General features: G+C 37.7%; 1 protein-coding gene and 1 long non-coding RNA gene across 3 annotated transcripts in view; both read left to right on the top strand.

The window, feature by feature from the left end:
* Window positions 1-2,249: 2,249 nt before the first annotated feature.
* Window positions 2,250-6,063, top strand: LOC306987607. Its single transcript, XR_013795201.1, has 4 exons — window positions 2,250-2,459; window positions 3,031-3,051; window positions 4,647-4,771; window positions 4,931-6,063. It is a non-coding gene; the product is annotated as an uncharacterized lncRNA (long non-coding RNA).
* Window positions 6,064-8,517: 2,454 nt separating this feature from the next.
* The window catches only part of rapgef5a (Rap guanine nucleotide exchange factor (GEF) 5a), a 63,501-nt gene continuing 53,894 nt past the window's right edge, over window positions 8,518-18,124 (top strand). Inside the window, exons 1-2 of one of the 2 annotated variants that reach the window (XM_079591085.1) lie at window positions 8,518-8,831; window positions 16,169-16,222. In XM_079591085.1, the coding sequence (XP_079447211.1) occupies window positions 8,673-8,831; window positions 16,169-16,222 (213 nt within the window). In that variant the 5' untranslated portion in view covers window positions 8,518-8,672. The remainder of the gene's footprint in view (window positions 8,832-16,168; window positions 16,223-18,124) is intronic. The other variant, XM_079591086.1, reaches the window with a different exon arrangement.

The following is an 18,124-nucleotide window of genomic DNA, read 5'->3' as shown; positions in this document are numbered from 1 at the left end:
GTTGCTGTGAAATTAAACAAAACGGTTTTCACAGAAATGCTTATGAAACTATAGATGTGCACTAGAGATATTTTCACATTTATGCTAAGACCTTTTATTTCCACAGAAATTCAGCATCTGATATGTGATTGTGTGGGTGTTTTTTGAGAGGCTTTTCTGTTTCCGAAACTCTGGGTTTTTTATTACTGCCATACACTGGTGCCATACACACAACACCGAATGTAACTTAAGGCAAGAGTGCAATGAGTGCAATCACCACAAACGGCACTGAGAGAAGTGAATCAGACCCCAATACTCCAAAAATAGACCAATTACGCTTTATATGAGGGCTTTTAAACTGAGCAACTTTAGATTTTCCGGCTTGAGCAAATGCTTCATCCAGCCTCCATGACGAGTTACACATGTGTCATGTCAAAGAGCCGATGATCTCTTCCGGTGCTATGAAGAAACAGTTAAGCCACGATGTCTAAGTTTTGCTGAGCTAAGCATTTTCTCCATTTATTGCAACAGCAGAAACTCACTCTCACTCATATGCATTTCACATCTGCATGTCATACAGCAGGAGTGCAGTTGGAGCTCATTCTCCTGAAAGGGATAGTTCACCCTAAATTATTAGTGAAATAAAGCCTAAATTTCGATTATAAGTGTCAATGGAGGGCCAGAAGCTCTCAGATTTCATTAAACCAGAAGTTGAATGAAAGACTTATGGGTTTTGAAACATGCGGATGAGTAATTATTAACAGAATTTTTGGGTGTAGGCTACTATCCCTTTAATGAGGACTACACCTAGCAAGATGTGAGATTGAGAAATCGGACATTTATAGTCCTATATAGCACAGTTTTTATCAACTTTTTTAATAAAAAAAAAACTGACTTCTAAATTCACATTTGAGGTTTGTAGTTGTAGAACAAAATGTGACACTTTTTTTACTCGTAATTCCAAAACCCATTACTGAGAGAACCAAATTGTTGCAAAACATCACTGTAGCACTGTTAACATAAATGCGTTGAAAAGTTAAATTTTTTCGTCTTATGTTTCAAAAAACATTTCAAATGCGCATTTCACAGGTCAAGAAAAGTATTCGCGCGCAGTAAAGGAGGTAACCATAGCAACAGCAGGTCAACCGTTGAAGCGCTTGCCTTTTGGATCAGTATCTTTCTGACAGGTAGGCCTACTGTTATTTTAGGCTACTCTTAAATCTAAAAAGTGTAAAACATCTTTAAGATAACTAACTTTGGCCGTGAAAAGACGATTTGGGCTCTGCAAAACGAGTTTATAATTAGCGAAAAGCTAAGACATATAGGCTATAGCCTACTGAGGTCGATGTTCACTCGCCGAGATCACTACGGTAATCGTGAGGTCTAGACAAGACCAGCGTTGGGAAAATACGACATTTTTCCAAATATTTTGCCAAATCTTTAGGGCAAGATTGGGGATATTTTCTCTGGTTTTGGTGGCTTCCCCTCAGATCTGCTCCACAGAGAAAATTCGGTGGATTCTCCCTCCCCGAAGAAGGGTATGAGAGTATATCTAGGTTTAGCTGATGGGTAATTGACTTTCAAATTAAATGTACCACAATTTCTTTCTTTATTCCAAAAACTTTAATTCTGGAACTTCTTTATTCCATTATTTCTTTGTGACTACAACATTAATGTAAATGACGATAGGCTACTTACGGAAAGTTCTGGTACGGTTTTGTATGCTATTTTATATTTTATGCAGATAATGGATTCTTCTGTTTGTTTTGAACAGGACATTTTACCTTCTGAGTCCGAATAAACAGAAGTTCGCTAAAGCAACCACTAGATGGCAGTAAAACGTTTCTTAACAGTAATGTCCAGTTCAGCTTCCAGATTATAAACATAATTACACTTAATATATTTTGTAAAGTTTAAAACCTGACTATAATGTGACCTTTTGTTGGTCCTGGAACAATATTCTTGTCACAACATCAACCATTAACTACTACTAAAATCCGCTCTAAGCAAAATCCATGGCAAAGATGCTGACCCGGAACATTTTCTGTGTGTTGGTACCAAACCTCCTCTCCTCTCCTTTAAGTAAGTTCTGGAGGTTGTGTTCTGTTAGAGAGCCATGGGCATTCTTCAATATTTAATCAAGGGTGTGTTTGAAGATCTCTGTCTGTGTGTGAGAGCAGTAACTGAAGAGGAGAAGCTTTAAGATGAAAGACTTTCTTATTCTCAGTGTTGCTTTCACACGCAGACGTCTCCGCATCAGACAGGCCTCCCACAGTTTGTTCGCCGACTGTCTGAGGCATGTTTCACATGAAACTAGAGCACTTTCTCAATCTAGTAAGCTCTAACGTGATTGGATGACTTCACACAGCTTCCAAGAGTGAATGCCCGTGGGGTTTTTCTTCAGTCTGTCTGGGGGAAAAGAAGTTATTTACCCAGGATGAAATCTTGCAATCGTTCCTGGATTTGCCAAAGTTAGCAAGGTTAGTGACAGCAAATCACTGAAAGATATTTTTTTAAAGTTTTGAATGAAACATTTTGTGATTAATACATGATCAGAACTGTATATCTAACTTATATCCTCCATGCTTGTACAAACATAACATATTTAAATATATATAAAATATATCAGATGTGACGGCAGAGATCGCTGAGAACATCGTCATTTTACTGAGAAAAAGATGCATTTAACAATATCAGCTGTAAAAGTCGAAAACATAATATAGTAAAAAATGTAACTGTAAATTTTAAGCTAACTTAAAAAAAAAATTTGTAGGATATATTATACTAAAAATTGCATGCCGTATTGTAAATATAACAACATTATTTTTTATTCATTTTTATAAAAATTCATGTTTTTCCACTGTTTTCATTATTTTTTTTTTATATATATTTTAAAAATAAGTACTTCTACATTTCCATAAAGAAGAAAATTTTGTTTTTGAGGAATATCATAGGCAAAGACAAAACAAAAGGCAAACTATATTCTAGACATTAAAATATAAATGTGTCCTTTTCAAATATATACATTTTAACCTAAAGTTTCTTTTTCAGGTCCATTTGTCACATGATAAGGTAACTTACAGTTGCAATACTTCATCATTTTTCCATTTACAGTAATTTGTGATGATGTTTTACAGTGTAGATCGCAGCGGTCTCCTCCCATCAGGACTCTGAACACACACCGTGTAACAGCGTGGCATTAAATGGCCCTGCCATCACACACTCGGAGCTCGTGTCATTAGATCACATGATATCAGTGCGAGGAGATGTGTAAATACTTCAACGGAGGGATTACACTGAGTATTTTTAATCATGATAAGCGTTTTCTAAGTATAGACTGTGTGTCTGAATGCAGTAGAAACATAACAACAGAATAACATGCAGATTAATCTCCCATAAGGGACATTGACTTTGTTAACAAATACGTTCTTGATTAGATGCGCACATGCCATCCAAAAGTGAAGTGTGTAATTTGTGTACCACAAACAATTACAAAAATTATTGATTCCCAAATAATCCTGATGGGATCAAATGCCAATCCTATAAAATTATTCTATAATAGGATATATTATAGGAGAAATATTAAAAGTAGGGCTGTAAAATCGATTACCGGTAATTGCATCTAACAAAAAAGTCTGTGTTTACATAATATATATAAATATTGTATTATATATATACACACACATATATTATGAAAACTTTTCTGCAGATGCGATTAATTGATTTTACAGCCCTAATATATTTGAATACATAATATTTAATATAAATATTTTAATATAAAAATATAATAAATTATATTTTAACATAATATTTATAAAACATATTTTATGATAATATCACTTTTGTTCCCATTAAGACTGTTTAGGTCACAAATTATGAGTTTTAAACCATAATGAAGGCAGATCAAGTGTTATTAATATATTTAGTAGATATAGTTTTATTAATAGTTTAAGTTTCTGTTTTTATATTTTCCGGTTTAACTTTAAAGTTTTAGTAATTTTGTCATTTTTATTAGTTAGTTATAGTTTTTTTTATGTCTAGTTTTATAAATACATTTTTGTTTCAGTTTTAGCTATTTTAGTACATTAAGTTAGCCTGGCTAACGCCAGACCCAATTCTCGTTGAGACTTGGGTCTGGGAACCACATGTGCATTTTCTCGTATTTGAGGCGTGGTTTACGAATGCCCGGCGCCGTTTATTGGGTGCTAAGAATGTCTATCAAAAGCGCCTGTACGTAGCTCATAACCAATCGTTTCCATTATACCAGACGACGTATGTAGAGACGCCAAAAGCTGCTCTTTTTTCAAAATAAACTTGCGTTCTAAACTACTTAGAACAATATCTAAGGCTGCATCAAAAGGTAGCTTCGCGTGAATCGCGTCTGCTGCCATGTTGAATCCATAGATATAAACAAACTGCTTAGTTGTGTCGCATGTCGTCATCGTCTTGCTGATCCCTCCCCGTTCTGTGATTGGTTCCCTAAACGAGGCGAAAATCTGGTCCATGGTCTCCAGACTGCCTTTCAGCGAGAATAAAATCACGCTGCGCAAAGGCAGTATGGGGAAACCCAGGCTAACATTAAGTTGAACTGAGTAAAAAAAATTATTCAACTAGCCTATATTAAAAATAAAAAATTTAATAAAAAGTTTTTTTTTTTATGGTTTTAGTTGTCTATAATAACCCTGGTCAGTCCTGATTGTGAGTGTGCAGTGGATTGTGTCAAACACTTTTGATGAGGCTTTTTGTCTGGAGATCAAGTTCAACATCCAGAGCATCTCCACGTATCCCAATGGTAACAGTTCTTTTTCCAATTTATTCCAGATTTCCTTTTTATTCTATATATGTTCCAAATTCTCATAGAATTTCCAGTGGAATCCTGTACATGTTCCTTAGAGGTTTTTTTTTTTTACATCCATGTCATCAGATTCTTAATGGCTGTCTCTCTCTGCAGACCTTCGAGACTGAACACCTGAACACCTGCTTTGAATGCGCTGCCCAGCTTCCCATGTGGGTTTCTTGTCATCGAACACCTCTGTGTTACACCTGAAATTAGAGCACAGAGAGACACACCCACAACACACACATCACCCCCAATGAACTCCACTGGGACACACACACACACACACACGTGTCCTCCAGGCATATGCTCCATTCAGCCGTATAGAGGTGATCTTTCATTTTGACAGATCATCAGCTATTCTTTCATGTGAGATGTGGAGATACTGGTCTGCCGAGCACGACCACTCGCTTTTAACGCCTTCATACAGTCGACAGTGAGGAACAGGCCTCTGCTTTGCTGCCGAGCTAATCTTAGATTAGACGACTGCTTTTTTTCTCTCCAAAGTTGCGCTTGTGGATTGTGAAAGGTTTGCTTATTCTGAAAGCGTCCTGAAGATTTTATCTGGCTAAAGGGGGTGGCACTGTTTCTGGCCCATCATGCATTTGTGAGCAGCGAGGACGCCTGCCAAGCTGTGTCCTGCTGGCTGTGGGTGTTAATGGATAAGAACCTCAGGTGTCCGTCAACAAATACATGCCAAAGCACCCGAAAAACCTGTGTATAATAAAAGGCCTACTTCTGATCTGACCTCAATGGAAAAAATGGCCTCAACATCCAAATAATTATTTGTAACTGACAAAACACTGTCAAATAACTATAGTAATAACTTCATCACACGATGCAGGAGAAACACCAGATTTGCTCAGATGGAAGTGGAAAATTCTGCTGGTGATTTACTGACGACGTGCAAATTAAAGAACAGACGCAGCCGGATCATTTCCATAATGACCAACACAATCTGCAAATTACCATCTGGTTTAATACATGCTTTTTTGGCCTGTAAATAATAGCGGAAATACCAGTAAATTGACCAGCGCAAGCCTTAGTAAATCACATTTAAATACCCTCCTCCCATAAATATTGCGTCTGAATGGGAAACACCTACAAATGCATATGCAATGAGGTCAGCCGCAAAAATAACCCTGTCCACGACTTTACAGCGCTCGGTTTTCACTGTGTGTCTGAAGTCAATCCTGACGGTAGTTATTTTAATGCCAAATGAGGGTTTGCATTGGCGCAAGCTGTTGGTGAATCTGGCCTCTCGTGTTTAGAAGCAGGGACTATATGAACACCAGTCTTAAAGGGGTGGTTGACTACATAGTTGACTACACGACATTCCTCCCGGGTTAGTGACATCACCAACCCTAGAATTTGCATAAACTCCGCCCCCCTGAACTCGATTTATAGATTATCATGACAGAACATGCTAATCAATGACTAGAAGATAACTACACATGAGCTACATAAATTCATCAACTAACCATTCAGAAATGTCCTGTTGCTTTTACATGTTGTCACTTCATGAGTCTCTCCATCATTGTCTGACTCCGGTTTGAACATAAAAGGCTAAAAGTCTGTTTGAGAAGGTAATCGAAGCTCCGCCCCCTGTGCCGGGAGCAGCAGCTCATTTGCATTTAAAGGGACACACACAAAACGGTGTGTTTTTGCTCACCCTCAAAAAGTGATAACTTTAACATGCTATATACAAATATCTGTGGGGTATTTTGAGCTAAAACTTCACACACAAACACTCTGGGGACATCAGAGACTTATTTTACATCTTGTGAAAAGGGCGTTATACCGCCCCTTTAAGAGACAAACAACCTGATCAATACTTTAGCACGCCGTAATGTACCGTCGCAAGAAACAACACAGACCTGAAAATCAAATCAGATCTATTGATGTGAACTTCTGAACATTGATATTGATTTCACACTGATTCGTTTATTCAGACAAATGAGTCATAGAAGACTGTCCTTCAGATGCTAAGGACGAAACTATGTCCCTTGGAGTGTGCAATAATACAGTCAATTTGGTGCTAAATTAATGTTTATTAAAACATAAAACTGACCACTGATCATTTAGAAGATTTCAGTTTGTTGCACATTAAAGAAACACAAACACACTTGTAATATCTGCTGAAATCTGTATAGTTTAATTGAATTGTTAACCCTGGATTTATAACTTAAATCTAAAGATTAGAGATGATACAAATGCAATAAATTCTCTGTGATTGTTAACACGTGCGAATGAGGTCTGGTATTTACTGTGGGCTGGTCAGAAGAGGTTAAATGATTCTGAGCGTCTCATTGATCTGGACCAGCTGGGAAAAATCGTTTTGGCTCGACTGTCTCTTAGAAAACACTGGGTGAGAATTATGTTAATGGCACTATTTGAAGCCGCCAAATCAGTAAATTGCAGCACAAAATAATATTAATTACAACGACACACTGATCAATGGATCTTTACTGCTAAAGTTTCATATCGGTGCAATAAAAGATGTGACATGTTTCCAGTACATGCGCTCTTTTTTAGTGCATATTCCTCTTCAGTATTTTTACGTTTTAATGAAGGCAATATCTGGCCCATTTATCTTTTACTGAAATAAACACCATGGTTACACATGTAAATGTGGGTATTTATATTTGACAAAATTGTCAATCAAAGTTAAATTGGACTAAACCTCATTTTTTCAGTTGAAAAAAAAAGATAAATGGATAAACTAAAAATGATAATTTCTTCATTACTAAATAAGTTTTAAATATTATTAATTGTTATTATATCTATTAGCATGAAAACAATGCAACTCATGAGTGATGTGAGTTGTCATTGGTCTTTAAGATGCAATGTCCAATCACTGCAAACTACTGTATTAAAAAGTTCTTGACATGCATGCGATGATTTGATTGGTGGGCAGGACAAACTCCCTGACATGACAATTACTTCTGAAATGCTAAGGTTGTAAGTATTATACAGCTATTTAACATCTACGTGCATAAGGTGTCATGAATGATATTGTGATGATGGGGGAAATGTTTGCAAAATCTCATTAATTTATGAAAAAGACTTTTAACACCAACATCAGCTAAAATGTCCCAATTTATGGGCTATATATGTTTATGGTTCTTTTCATTATTTCTCAAATATTTGTTGAAAGCAATGATGGTTCATATTTAGAATATTTATATGATCAATAACACAACGTAGAGACACTCACATGCCTTCATGCCATTTTATTATCAGTTAAAATGAGGCATAAAATTACACTTTAAAATAAAAGTACAATTCCTAACCATGTGGAAAGCCACACATTGCCAATGTCTCTCTTAAAGGCTTGGTTTTGGTGACATATTTCCAGACAGAATGTTAATGCTTATATATTTCAAAAGTGGCACTTGTTACCTACATTCTCAGTAGATGTTATGTCTTCATAACGCGTGTTTACTTCGGAAGCGATTAGGCTATCCTCAGAAGTTGGCTAACTGATGCATCGCCTTTAGGCATGTTCATCTTCCATGATTCTCACGTGAAGTAAATATGGCCTAATGCATTTCAGTCCAAGTTTTCTTTTAGCTGCATGTTTCATATTAATGCAAATGTGTTTTTGAATGTCCATGTTTAGCCAGCGAGGAGAGTGCATTTGTATGTGAGTGTATCCAGAACGTATGTGTGCGTCCGTCCGCGTGTGCGCGCGCGTGTGTGTGTGATCGCTGGGTGGAGCAGCAGTGTTCGGCAGGTCTCTCGTCTCCTCTCTCGGTTGAGCGGCTCATTGCGGCGGCTGGAGATCCATCGAGCGGCTGTCGTTCAGAATGTGGTTCCGGCGTCCGTGTGCGTGAAGAGCAGGTGGAGGAGGAGGATGATGGAGGACTCCGACAGCCTCCCCTGTCCCGCGGAGGACGGGCTCCTGTCGAGCTGGAGATGGAACAGAACCGCCAGGGATCAGGTCCAGATCAAGCAGAAGATCAGAGATCTGCCCGGATTATTAAAACACGGACTGAACCTGCGCAAAAAGAGCGTGAGTTACCAATGCATGATGAAGGATGTGTGTTTTCAGCATCAATACACCACCATATCCACCATCACTAATATTATAATGTGCATGAACAACCTGACGTTTTAGAAAATGTGATTGATGCGTCTTGTCAATGCATTAATGCGTTTATCCAAATGTCATTGATTATGAAGGAGAGGCTGTAATGTTTTTTTCTTTTTTTTTTCTTCAGTCGTGGTATCTAAGGAAACAGAGATCCACATACACACAGTCAGGTACACAAACACACACCGGCTGTAACTTCCAAAAATGAAAAAGGAAAATGTTCTGCGGTTCGTATTTGCTGAATTTGATTAATATTCTTTGCAATATTGCACTTATCAATAGTTTCAGCCAAAGTACAAATACATGCGCTTTGTTACTGTAAAATGATAAATTAATGCACGATCATTGAGAAAATAGTCTTTTTTTTTTTTCACATTGGTGACTCATATCAATTTACCACAATTTCACTGTGGTAACAAGAACAGGTAGAAACTTACCATAGTAAATGTTGTAATGGCAGAATTATATTTTTAAAGCCTGCATAATATGTCAATGAGGGTGTTTACAAAAAATAGTATGATGTTTTTTTGGACATGGTGCTTTGGTATTTGGACACTGCCATGTATTTGTTGAAGTACATTGTGTACCATGTAAAAACCATGCTGTATCTTGAGTGAACTGTAGGAAAACAGGCAGCTGATCGGCTATTTGTTGGAGGAATATTGTTTTGCGGTTGTGTAATATAGTTGAAATATTGCATAATGTGACATTTTTAAAGGTTGTTGTTATTTAAAAAATACTCACTTTACAAAGGTTCTATTACGACATCATGCTACAAGTGCCTAGATTCTATTTGGAACCTTTATTTTTTAAGAGTGACATATATGGTATTTATTCAAGTACATTGAACATTATGGTATCAGATACCATCATTTAACCGTAGTAGCATCACAGTAGTTTTTGTGGGCTGCAAGGAAAGAGCTGATATATATTCTGTTTATACACTCCTGTCATGACAGAGGGGCTATTCAGAGCTTCAGAGGGTTGGAGACAGGAATTGTTTTGCTGGTTTGTGTGTGTGTGTGTGGGTGAATATCTCTCATTTGTATACGGTCTGATTAATCATGAGGGTGAGAGAGGAAAATCCACAGTGATCAATGAAGACTTTTGTAACTCTAACATTGTAGCTTTTGAATTATATTCAGTAACTTCTATTGTTGTTGAACGCCAGCATAAACATCACTTGGTTGTACAGTGTTTCATCTCTTCGTCTCTGATGTGTTTTACCGCGAGGGTTCGTACGCCTTCGAACAGAATGTTTGGTTCGGGCTCATTTGACTCAAGTCATGCGCCCCGGGGTGATTTGAGAATTAAAAAATGAAAGGCTCATTAGCACTAAATGAGAAACAAACATTACACTCGTGACATTTGTTTCGTCGTGTGCGGCACTGACAACAGCGACTGTACTGGAGCACCAGTTTACAGGTTCTTCTGCGGTAACATACAGTACCTGTAGAAATACAATTAAAAAATAAAGGTTTCTTGAAGGCTTTAACAGTTGATGCTAAAGGAAGAGCTGTGTTTACTCTTGTAGTTCGGTTTGCTTGGTTTGTTTAGTCCTAAAAAAAACTGTTAGTCCTGTTCTACTCAGCATTCACTTTGGGTTTTTAACACCAAGCCTAAAGATGCCGAACCTAAAGACATAGGGACACGTTCACAACCTGATTGGTCGGCTTTTATGACATATATATTGAGACAGAACTTACTGAACATCCAAAACAATGCTGTGTTCTGGGATAAATGCGCTCGTTGTATGTGCGTAGCCTATGGTATTTTGACCAGCTGATAACTTGTGAAGGAGTGTAAAATGTGTAAAGGAGTCAAAACAGCAGCAGGAATCCCTCCGACACACACACACACACCAGCGGGGTTCGGATGGCAGCGTTCACATCACAATATTTAGATGAACCGCACTAACAGAGCAATCGCATTAGGGTTCGTTAGGTTTTAATCGAACCAAACATGCCAAGTGTGAACACAAGCTTAATGTGACCAGGACCTAAAGTTAACACTCGCCAAATGTGAGTCAAATTGGACGGTAACATTTTTATGAATTCTAACAATGCAAAATTGTGAGAACGTGAGCAAACGTGATCGACGCTCGGGATGGTTGACAGTGCAGTGTTGCATCGTCACGATAGTTTAAGCCTCGCCGATTTCAAAATTCAAGCGCAGGAAGATGCGAAAGGGAACTCAATGCGTTACTCGTGCGCTTGAACAGACACACTCAAACAAAGTGATGTCAAAATGCCCATCTTGGCATAAGTATCCTTGTAAACATAGTCAGTCAGGTGTGTCTTACCTGTATGTAAACAGTTAGAAATGAAACAGAAATGTCATACAGAAGTGAAACGCAAGTGTAACAGATTCTTGGATTAGATGAGTGACAGCAGGCTAATATTCCCGATGTGGTTTGTGTCGTTAATGTGAATGCCGTGAACAGAGGAAGGGCTTTTTAAAACCAGGCCTGGTGATGTGACAATTCTCTGATGGGGAAGCTGAACTTAATGACATGGCCCTCGTGCTGGTGTGTTTGTGTGTGTGTGTGTGTGTGTGTGTGTGTGTGTGTGAGTGCCTCTGGATGTAATGAAATCTTAACGAGAAAGACAAGGCTTGTTTGATGTCTCCATCTTGCAGTGCACTCATCCAGAGCGACAGATTTATTCACAAGCCATGCAAGAGAGAGGTGCATGAGCGTGTGTGTGTGTGTGTGTGTGTGTGTGAGCGCTCTAATCTGAGAGTAATCCATTTCTGACACATAACGACACAGACTCACTGCAGTCTGGATCAGTGTGCACTACATAGGGAATCAGGATTTCCCGTGTTTTGTTTCCCGTCTGTTCTCTTTCCCTCTCTTCATCTTACTCACCTTCTGTATAACATTTCTTCTTCAACCCCCCCCCCCCCCCCCCCCCCCCTCTCTCTCTCTCTCTCTCTCTAGAAGGAGATTGAAATGTTGCTGGTGAATTTAAAAGTGTGTGATACAGAACTAAACGGCATGCATTTTCTTTAGGAAATGTATAATGTAAATGTTTGCATAATTCACCACCACGATCCTAGCATGCTTTAAGCGGTTGTCAGGGTGTTGCTAGGGGGCTCTAGAGTCTAGAGGGTTGCTAGGGAGTTGTGTGGTCTGGGAAGTTACTAGGTTGTAGCTTGTTGCATTGTAGGTGGTTGCATGAGTTTTCTTTTTTCTTGTATTCTGGCAAGGCAAGTGTACCATATAACACATTTCATCCACAGTGGTAAATCAAAGTGCTTTAAGTAGACACGATAAAGAGAGAAAAAATTCACATACACATTTTAAAGTATACAGAATAATATATATATATATATATATATATATATATATATATATATATATTATATAAAATAATACAGTTCAGTAAAGAGTAGAACAGTGCTCATTCTACTGTAGTTTGGCTGTCCAGGGTGGTGTTTTGAGTAGTTGCTAGGGTGATTTGGGTAGTTGCTAGGATATCCTGGGTGTTCTAAGACTAAGTGGTTGCTAGGGCATTGCTACGTGATTGCTTGGGTGTTCTGGGGGTGTTGCTAGTGTCCTAGGTGGTGGCTAGGGCGTTAAAGGGTGGTTGCTGGGATGTCCAGGGTGGTTGCTAGGGTGTCCTGGGTGGGTGCTAGGGTAGTTGTGTATTTAATCAGTTGCTGGGGTGTCCTGACTCCTGGGTGGTTGCTAGGGTGTTTGTGTTCTAATTTGTTGCTGGGGTGTTCTGGGTGGTTGCTAGGGTGGTCTGGATATTCTAAGTGTTTGCTAGGGTGGTTGTGTTCTAATTGGTTGCTGGGGTGTTCTAAGTGGTTTCTATGGTGTTAGAGGTTTTCTAAGTTGTTGCTGGGATGTCCTTAGTGGTTTCTAGGGTGTTCATGTTCTAATTGGTTGCTGGGGTGTTCTGGGTGGTTGCTAGGTTGTTCATTTTCTAATAGGTTCCTGGGGTGATATGGGTGGTTTCTAGGGTGTTCTACTTGGTTTCTGGGATGTCCTGGGTGGTTGTTAGGGTGTTTATGTTCTATTTGATTGCTATGATGGTCTGGGTGTCCTTGATGGTTGCTAGGGTATTCGTGTTCTAATTGCTTGCTGGGGTGTTCTAATTAGTTACCTGGTTAGTTGATAGGTCATTGTAAGGTGATTGCATAAAAAGTCTTCAGTAAAGTAACAGCAAACCTCTCCACATTTTCTTCAAATGTCTGGAGCACATATGGTGTGAGGCGAGCTGTGCACGATAGTTGAATACTTAAGGTTAAGGGTTTGTTCAAGTGACATTGAGAAGATAGGGATCATTTTGTGATTTATGAGCCGCAAAGGATGAGAAAGGTGATTTCATTGAAAGATTTTAAGTATGCATGAAGGACAAGAATGTCCCTTTTTATCTAAAAAACCTTTTCCACCTCATGCGTTTGCTTATCTCTGCCTGTCTGCTCCATCTCCTATCCGAGCCAAACAGAGTTCAGCTCCTAGATCTCCAACAGCAAATCAATACAGTAAATCTGATACACACGCCGTCTTCAGAGCCCAGTCAAAACAAAGCCAACAAGCGTGCGCTCGGCCCCTGGAGAGATTCGTCTGCAGCGAGACAAACGCTGGCTGATAGCCGTCTGTCTGTGGACACCTGCAGGTCAGCTCGCGTCACGGAAAGCCACAGATACCATCATCACAGGCATTCTCATTAATCTCAAACAATGTTCAGCCAAATCAACAGATGAATCTATTTATGTTTTTCTTTGATGTTAAACATGATAGCAGAATGTTAATGTTGATCTGTTAGTCTAAACGGCCTGTTTAAACTTCTAACACTACGGTTTCACGTCAATGATATGCTTAAAACGGATACGTTTTTCCTTTTTAGTTTTCCACGTACAGACGGAACGATCTGTTCCGAACATTGTTGAAACGATCCCCATTCACACGGATCTGTGAAAATGACTAAAAACGCTGTATTCTGCTGCCAGGCCATTAGACGGCGATGAAACACTACAGACTGAACACGTAATACGCATGTGCATGACGTCATCGTCTTCAGAGATTCACGTTTTTGTTGTTTTCGGAGACCGTTTTCAAAACTTTGCGTTTTCAGGCACCCAAAACGCCGTTACCCTTCTCATCTCCGTGCGTGCCGTAACTCTGTCTGACGCACCCACCGCTAGCCTAGCTTAGCACAAAGACACAGCCACCTTCTAACCGTATACATACTGGGAACTATCTTCTCAGAAGGCGAAGCGCTGCTGCTTCTGCGGAATAGCAGTGCTTCGCCTTCTGAGAATATTATACTTCCCAGTATTTTATTTTATTTTTTTATTTTACCTTTATTTTACCAGGTAGGCCGATTGAGAACAAATTCTCATTTGCAACGGCGACCTGGCCAAGATAAGGCAAAACATGTGCAAGACAACAGTGTTACATAATAAATACACAGAACACAAAAGTGCAAATTTACAAATTACAGTGAACACAATAGGACAATATAGGGTCAAAACAGGATAAGATCTATGCGAGTCTGTTAAGCAACATAAATTAAGACTTGGCGAGAGTATTTTAAGATTAAAAATCTTAAAATTTTTCATTTTAAAAATCCCTCTGCGGGATACGGGGAATAAGCTAAAGCTAAAGCTAAATGTTTTAAAGTTTACCTTTATCGCTCAACAGATCTGAGATTGAACCAATCAGCAAACAGAGTAGACCTGAGTAACACAGATTACACTATGAAAATAAAGAAATAATATGAATGTGACTACTTGCAGTTAACTTAAATAACACAATACAATGACAATGTAGAAGAGAAAAATTACCACCCAATCTGAAATATCTTTATGTATTCTGTTGTGCTCTTGTATAATGGGAGAATGCAGACACAAGATAAAAGATTGGCTTGTAAAAGAATACGACACACAGAAGAGCGAATGTGGGCCACTCCAGACCGATAAAACTCATTCTGATCAAAGTTCTGATGGTTATAATGAGGATCAGAGTCTTTGTTCCAGCGCTGTCCACTGATCCGGCTCTTCCTCGTTTAAGGAGCTCTCGATATGAAGGCCCGACACTGAGAGTTTGTCCAAATAAAGCCTAACAAGCCTTCTTTCTAACAGAACGTCACTTTACTGAAGCCCGGTCCAGGCTGACATGATCACATGACTGCGCATGTTTAATATAAACGTATGTCATGCTGAGAGAGCATTATTAAGTAGACGTGGGATGTCATTAAGTCCCTCATGTCACACACTGTGTGCCGGCAAAGTTTCTGCAAAGAGCAGTTCACATTTCACAATCAAAAAAGTACCATGGTACTACCCTGGGTCAATTTTATTTTAGTATTTTTTAATGCTATTATAATATTTATTAATATTTAGTGCTTTCGAATTGATTAATCACAATTAATAGCATCTAACATAAATGTTTATATATGTATATACACACACACACAAATCGATTTGACAGTACTATGAATATTTTCAAGTTTTAAAGTTTTAATTTTAGTAATTGTTTTTTCTTTGTAATTGTCATTAGTTTTATTACTATTTTCTATTTAGTTCTATTTTTTTCTTTTAAAAATTTTTTTTTTACATACATTATTTACTAATAAATAATAATAACATATTATTTACAATTAATTTATAAATTATTTAACATTTTATTTGAGTTAGTTGCCAATGCAATTTTATTTTATTTTATTTTATTTATTTACCGAAAATGTTGTAGTGACACATTGTCTGTGCTTTACCATGTTTTTTCTGGATGTCTATAATGGCAATAGCATGTTTGTTTGTTTTTTGCATATGAGACATTGTACTGTAGTATTCTTTCAAGTTCCATGGAGTTAACACAATGCTATATTCATGTGGAAGTCATTTACCGTAGTATATATCACCCGCTGGTTTCGAACCCATTCACCTTTCAATGCACATCTAAAGGTTACCACACGATTTGCATGATTGTATCATTGTGCAGTGTCAAAACGAAACATGAGGAAAGATGCATCAAGTTGTACGAAGACATGAAACATCCAGAAACATGGCAGAATGTCACTTTCGAGATGGGATTACCTTGTAAAATCGCATTTCGGTGACTATCTGCAGTGCTTCTCATGTAAAGGTCACGTCAGTGTTTGAAATTCAGAACATTTCCGCTGTGTTTGAAGGTTGTGAACATGTGGCGAAAGGTTCATTATGTTCCTGTGTGGTTGTGTTGAGTTTAACCTATTTCTGTTTTAATTGAGACACCTCTCATTTCTCTTTTTCTGATTGTGTAGCAGTCACCGGACACCATCCCGGGACCCAGCACCGGCGGCACACCCAAACCCAAGGTAAGAAACTGAATAGCTGAATAGACGAGGAGCTGGTACAGTTTTCCATTTTCACCCTGAATATTATCGAGAATCATATTCCATATGAAAGACAAATGTTTCTCCTAAGACAGTAATGAGATTAAAAGGAGACTTTTGCTTAAATATTCTTTAGGAATTTCAGAAGATATGTCTCAGACTGAAGTCAAATAAATATTTCTAATCAAATTCATCCATGACCAAGAATGCATCATTTGAAGGGGCCTTATGTGGATTTTACACTGGCAGAGGCAAGCGCACACTTTTCTGCAGAAAATCTAGTTTGCTCCTATTTTTTTCTTGTAGGACATTTTGGGGACATGTCTGAGATTAAATTGATGCAGTACATTTTTTGATATACTATTATTTTTTATATACTTTAGTTCTTATTAATATTTTAATTAGCTTTTATTTTAAGTTTTAGTTATTTTGTTGTGTTTTGCCATTTTTATTCGTTTTTGATTTTTAAATATTTCTGATTAACATTAGTTAATTTTAATTTCAGCTTTCGTTTGAGAAATTTTAGTACTCTATCTATCTATCTATCTATCTATCTATCTATCTATCTATCTATCTATCTATCTATCTATCTATCCATCCATCCATCCATCCATCCATCCATCCATCCATCCATCCATCCATCCATCCATCCATCCATCCATCCATCCATCCATCCATCCATCCATCCATCCATCCATCCATCCATCCATCCATCCATCCATCCATCCATCCATCCATCCATCCATCCACCTTATTATTTATATACTATTATAATATTTATTATATTATAATATTATATTATATTTATAATATTTTGTATTCGATTTTTATATATTTTAACTTTTTATCTTAATTTTAGTATATCCATCCATCCATCCATCCTGTTCTCTGTTTATCTATATATCTTTATTTATTAATATTGTGTATTAGATTTTTATATATTTTCACTTTTGTTTTGTGCTTTTGCCATTTTTACTAGTTTTTTTATATTTTTATGTAGCTTAAATTTTTCATTTCAGTTTGAATTTTAGTAATTTAAGTACTTTTAAGCCAATTTGGTTAACAACACTGCAGTAAACATCTGAGCATTAAATTCCCCTTGAAAGCGTCTCTCTCACACACACACACATTATGTGCACACACTTAAAATATTAATAAGCACTGTAGTATATCAAAAATAAAAGTATATCAAAAAGAACACTGATTTACTGCATCCATTTAATTTCAAATATTCCTCTTGAACGCGTCTCTCTCACACACACACACATGATATTGTTGGTGGTGTAAGTTCTCATGTGATTGTTCTCGTCTCATTAGAATCGCTGAAGCTTTTTTTAATCCGCGCTTGAGCTCTGCTAAACGCTCAAGCTAACGTGTAATCGCCCGTGTGCGGCGCTGATGGGGTGTGTGTACAAAAGAACACACATCAGATACGGGATCAAACACATGAACGAGACAAAGCGCCTCTATAGGCCCTTCTGCTCTATAGATCATCACAGAACAATTAAAAAGTTATGAATATAGATGATTATCACTGAATAGAGATCATGATCTTTATCTGTTTTTTTTCAGTGAGCCCAGAATTTATTAAAGCAATACGCCACGAGACATAATCAGCCGCAGTTAAATCAAAAATCCAATCAGAACTTGTGGTGTAGAGTTTTGACCAATGAGATTCCACTGTGGGCGGGGCTATCTTGCATGACATCATCATATAAATGGAAACCAAGCGACTAGCCAATGTACTAGGTGTACTTAAGCATATTAATAATTTAGATATTTTGGTCAAATTAATTAAAGCACAGCCTATTGCTTTAATAAAGTTCAAGAAATGTTGAATAAATAGTGAAATGTATTAATACTAATAATCAAACTGTTTTTTAT

Source organism: Phoxinus phoxinus (genome assembly GCF_949152265.1).
Source record: "Phoxinus phoxinus genome assembly, chromosome: 19".
NCBI classification, from domain to species: domain Eukaryota; kingdom Metazoa; phylum Chordata; class Actinopteri; order Cypriniformes; family Leuciscidae; genus Phoxinus; species Phoxinus phoxinus.
The sequence above is the reverse complement of the archived record's forward strand: the minus strand, read 5'-3'. Positions and strand labels throughout refer to the sequence as shown.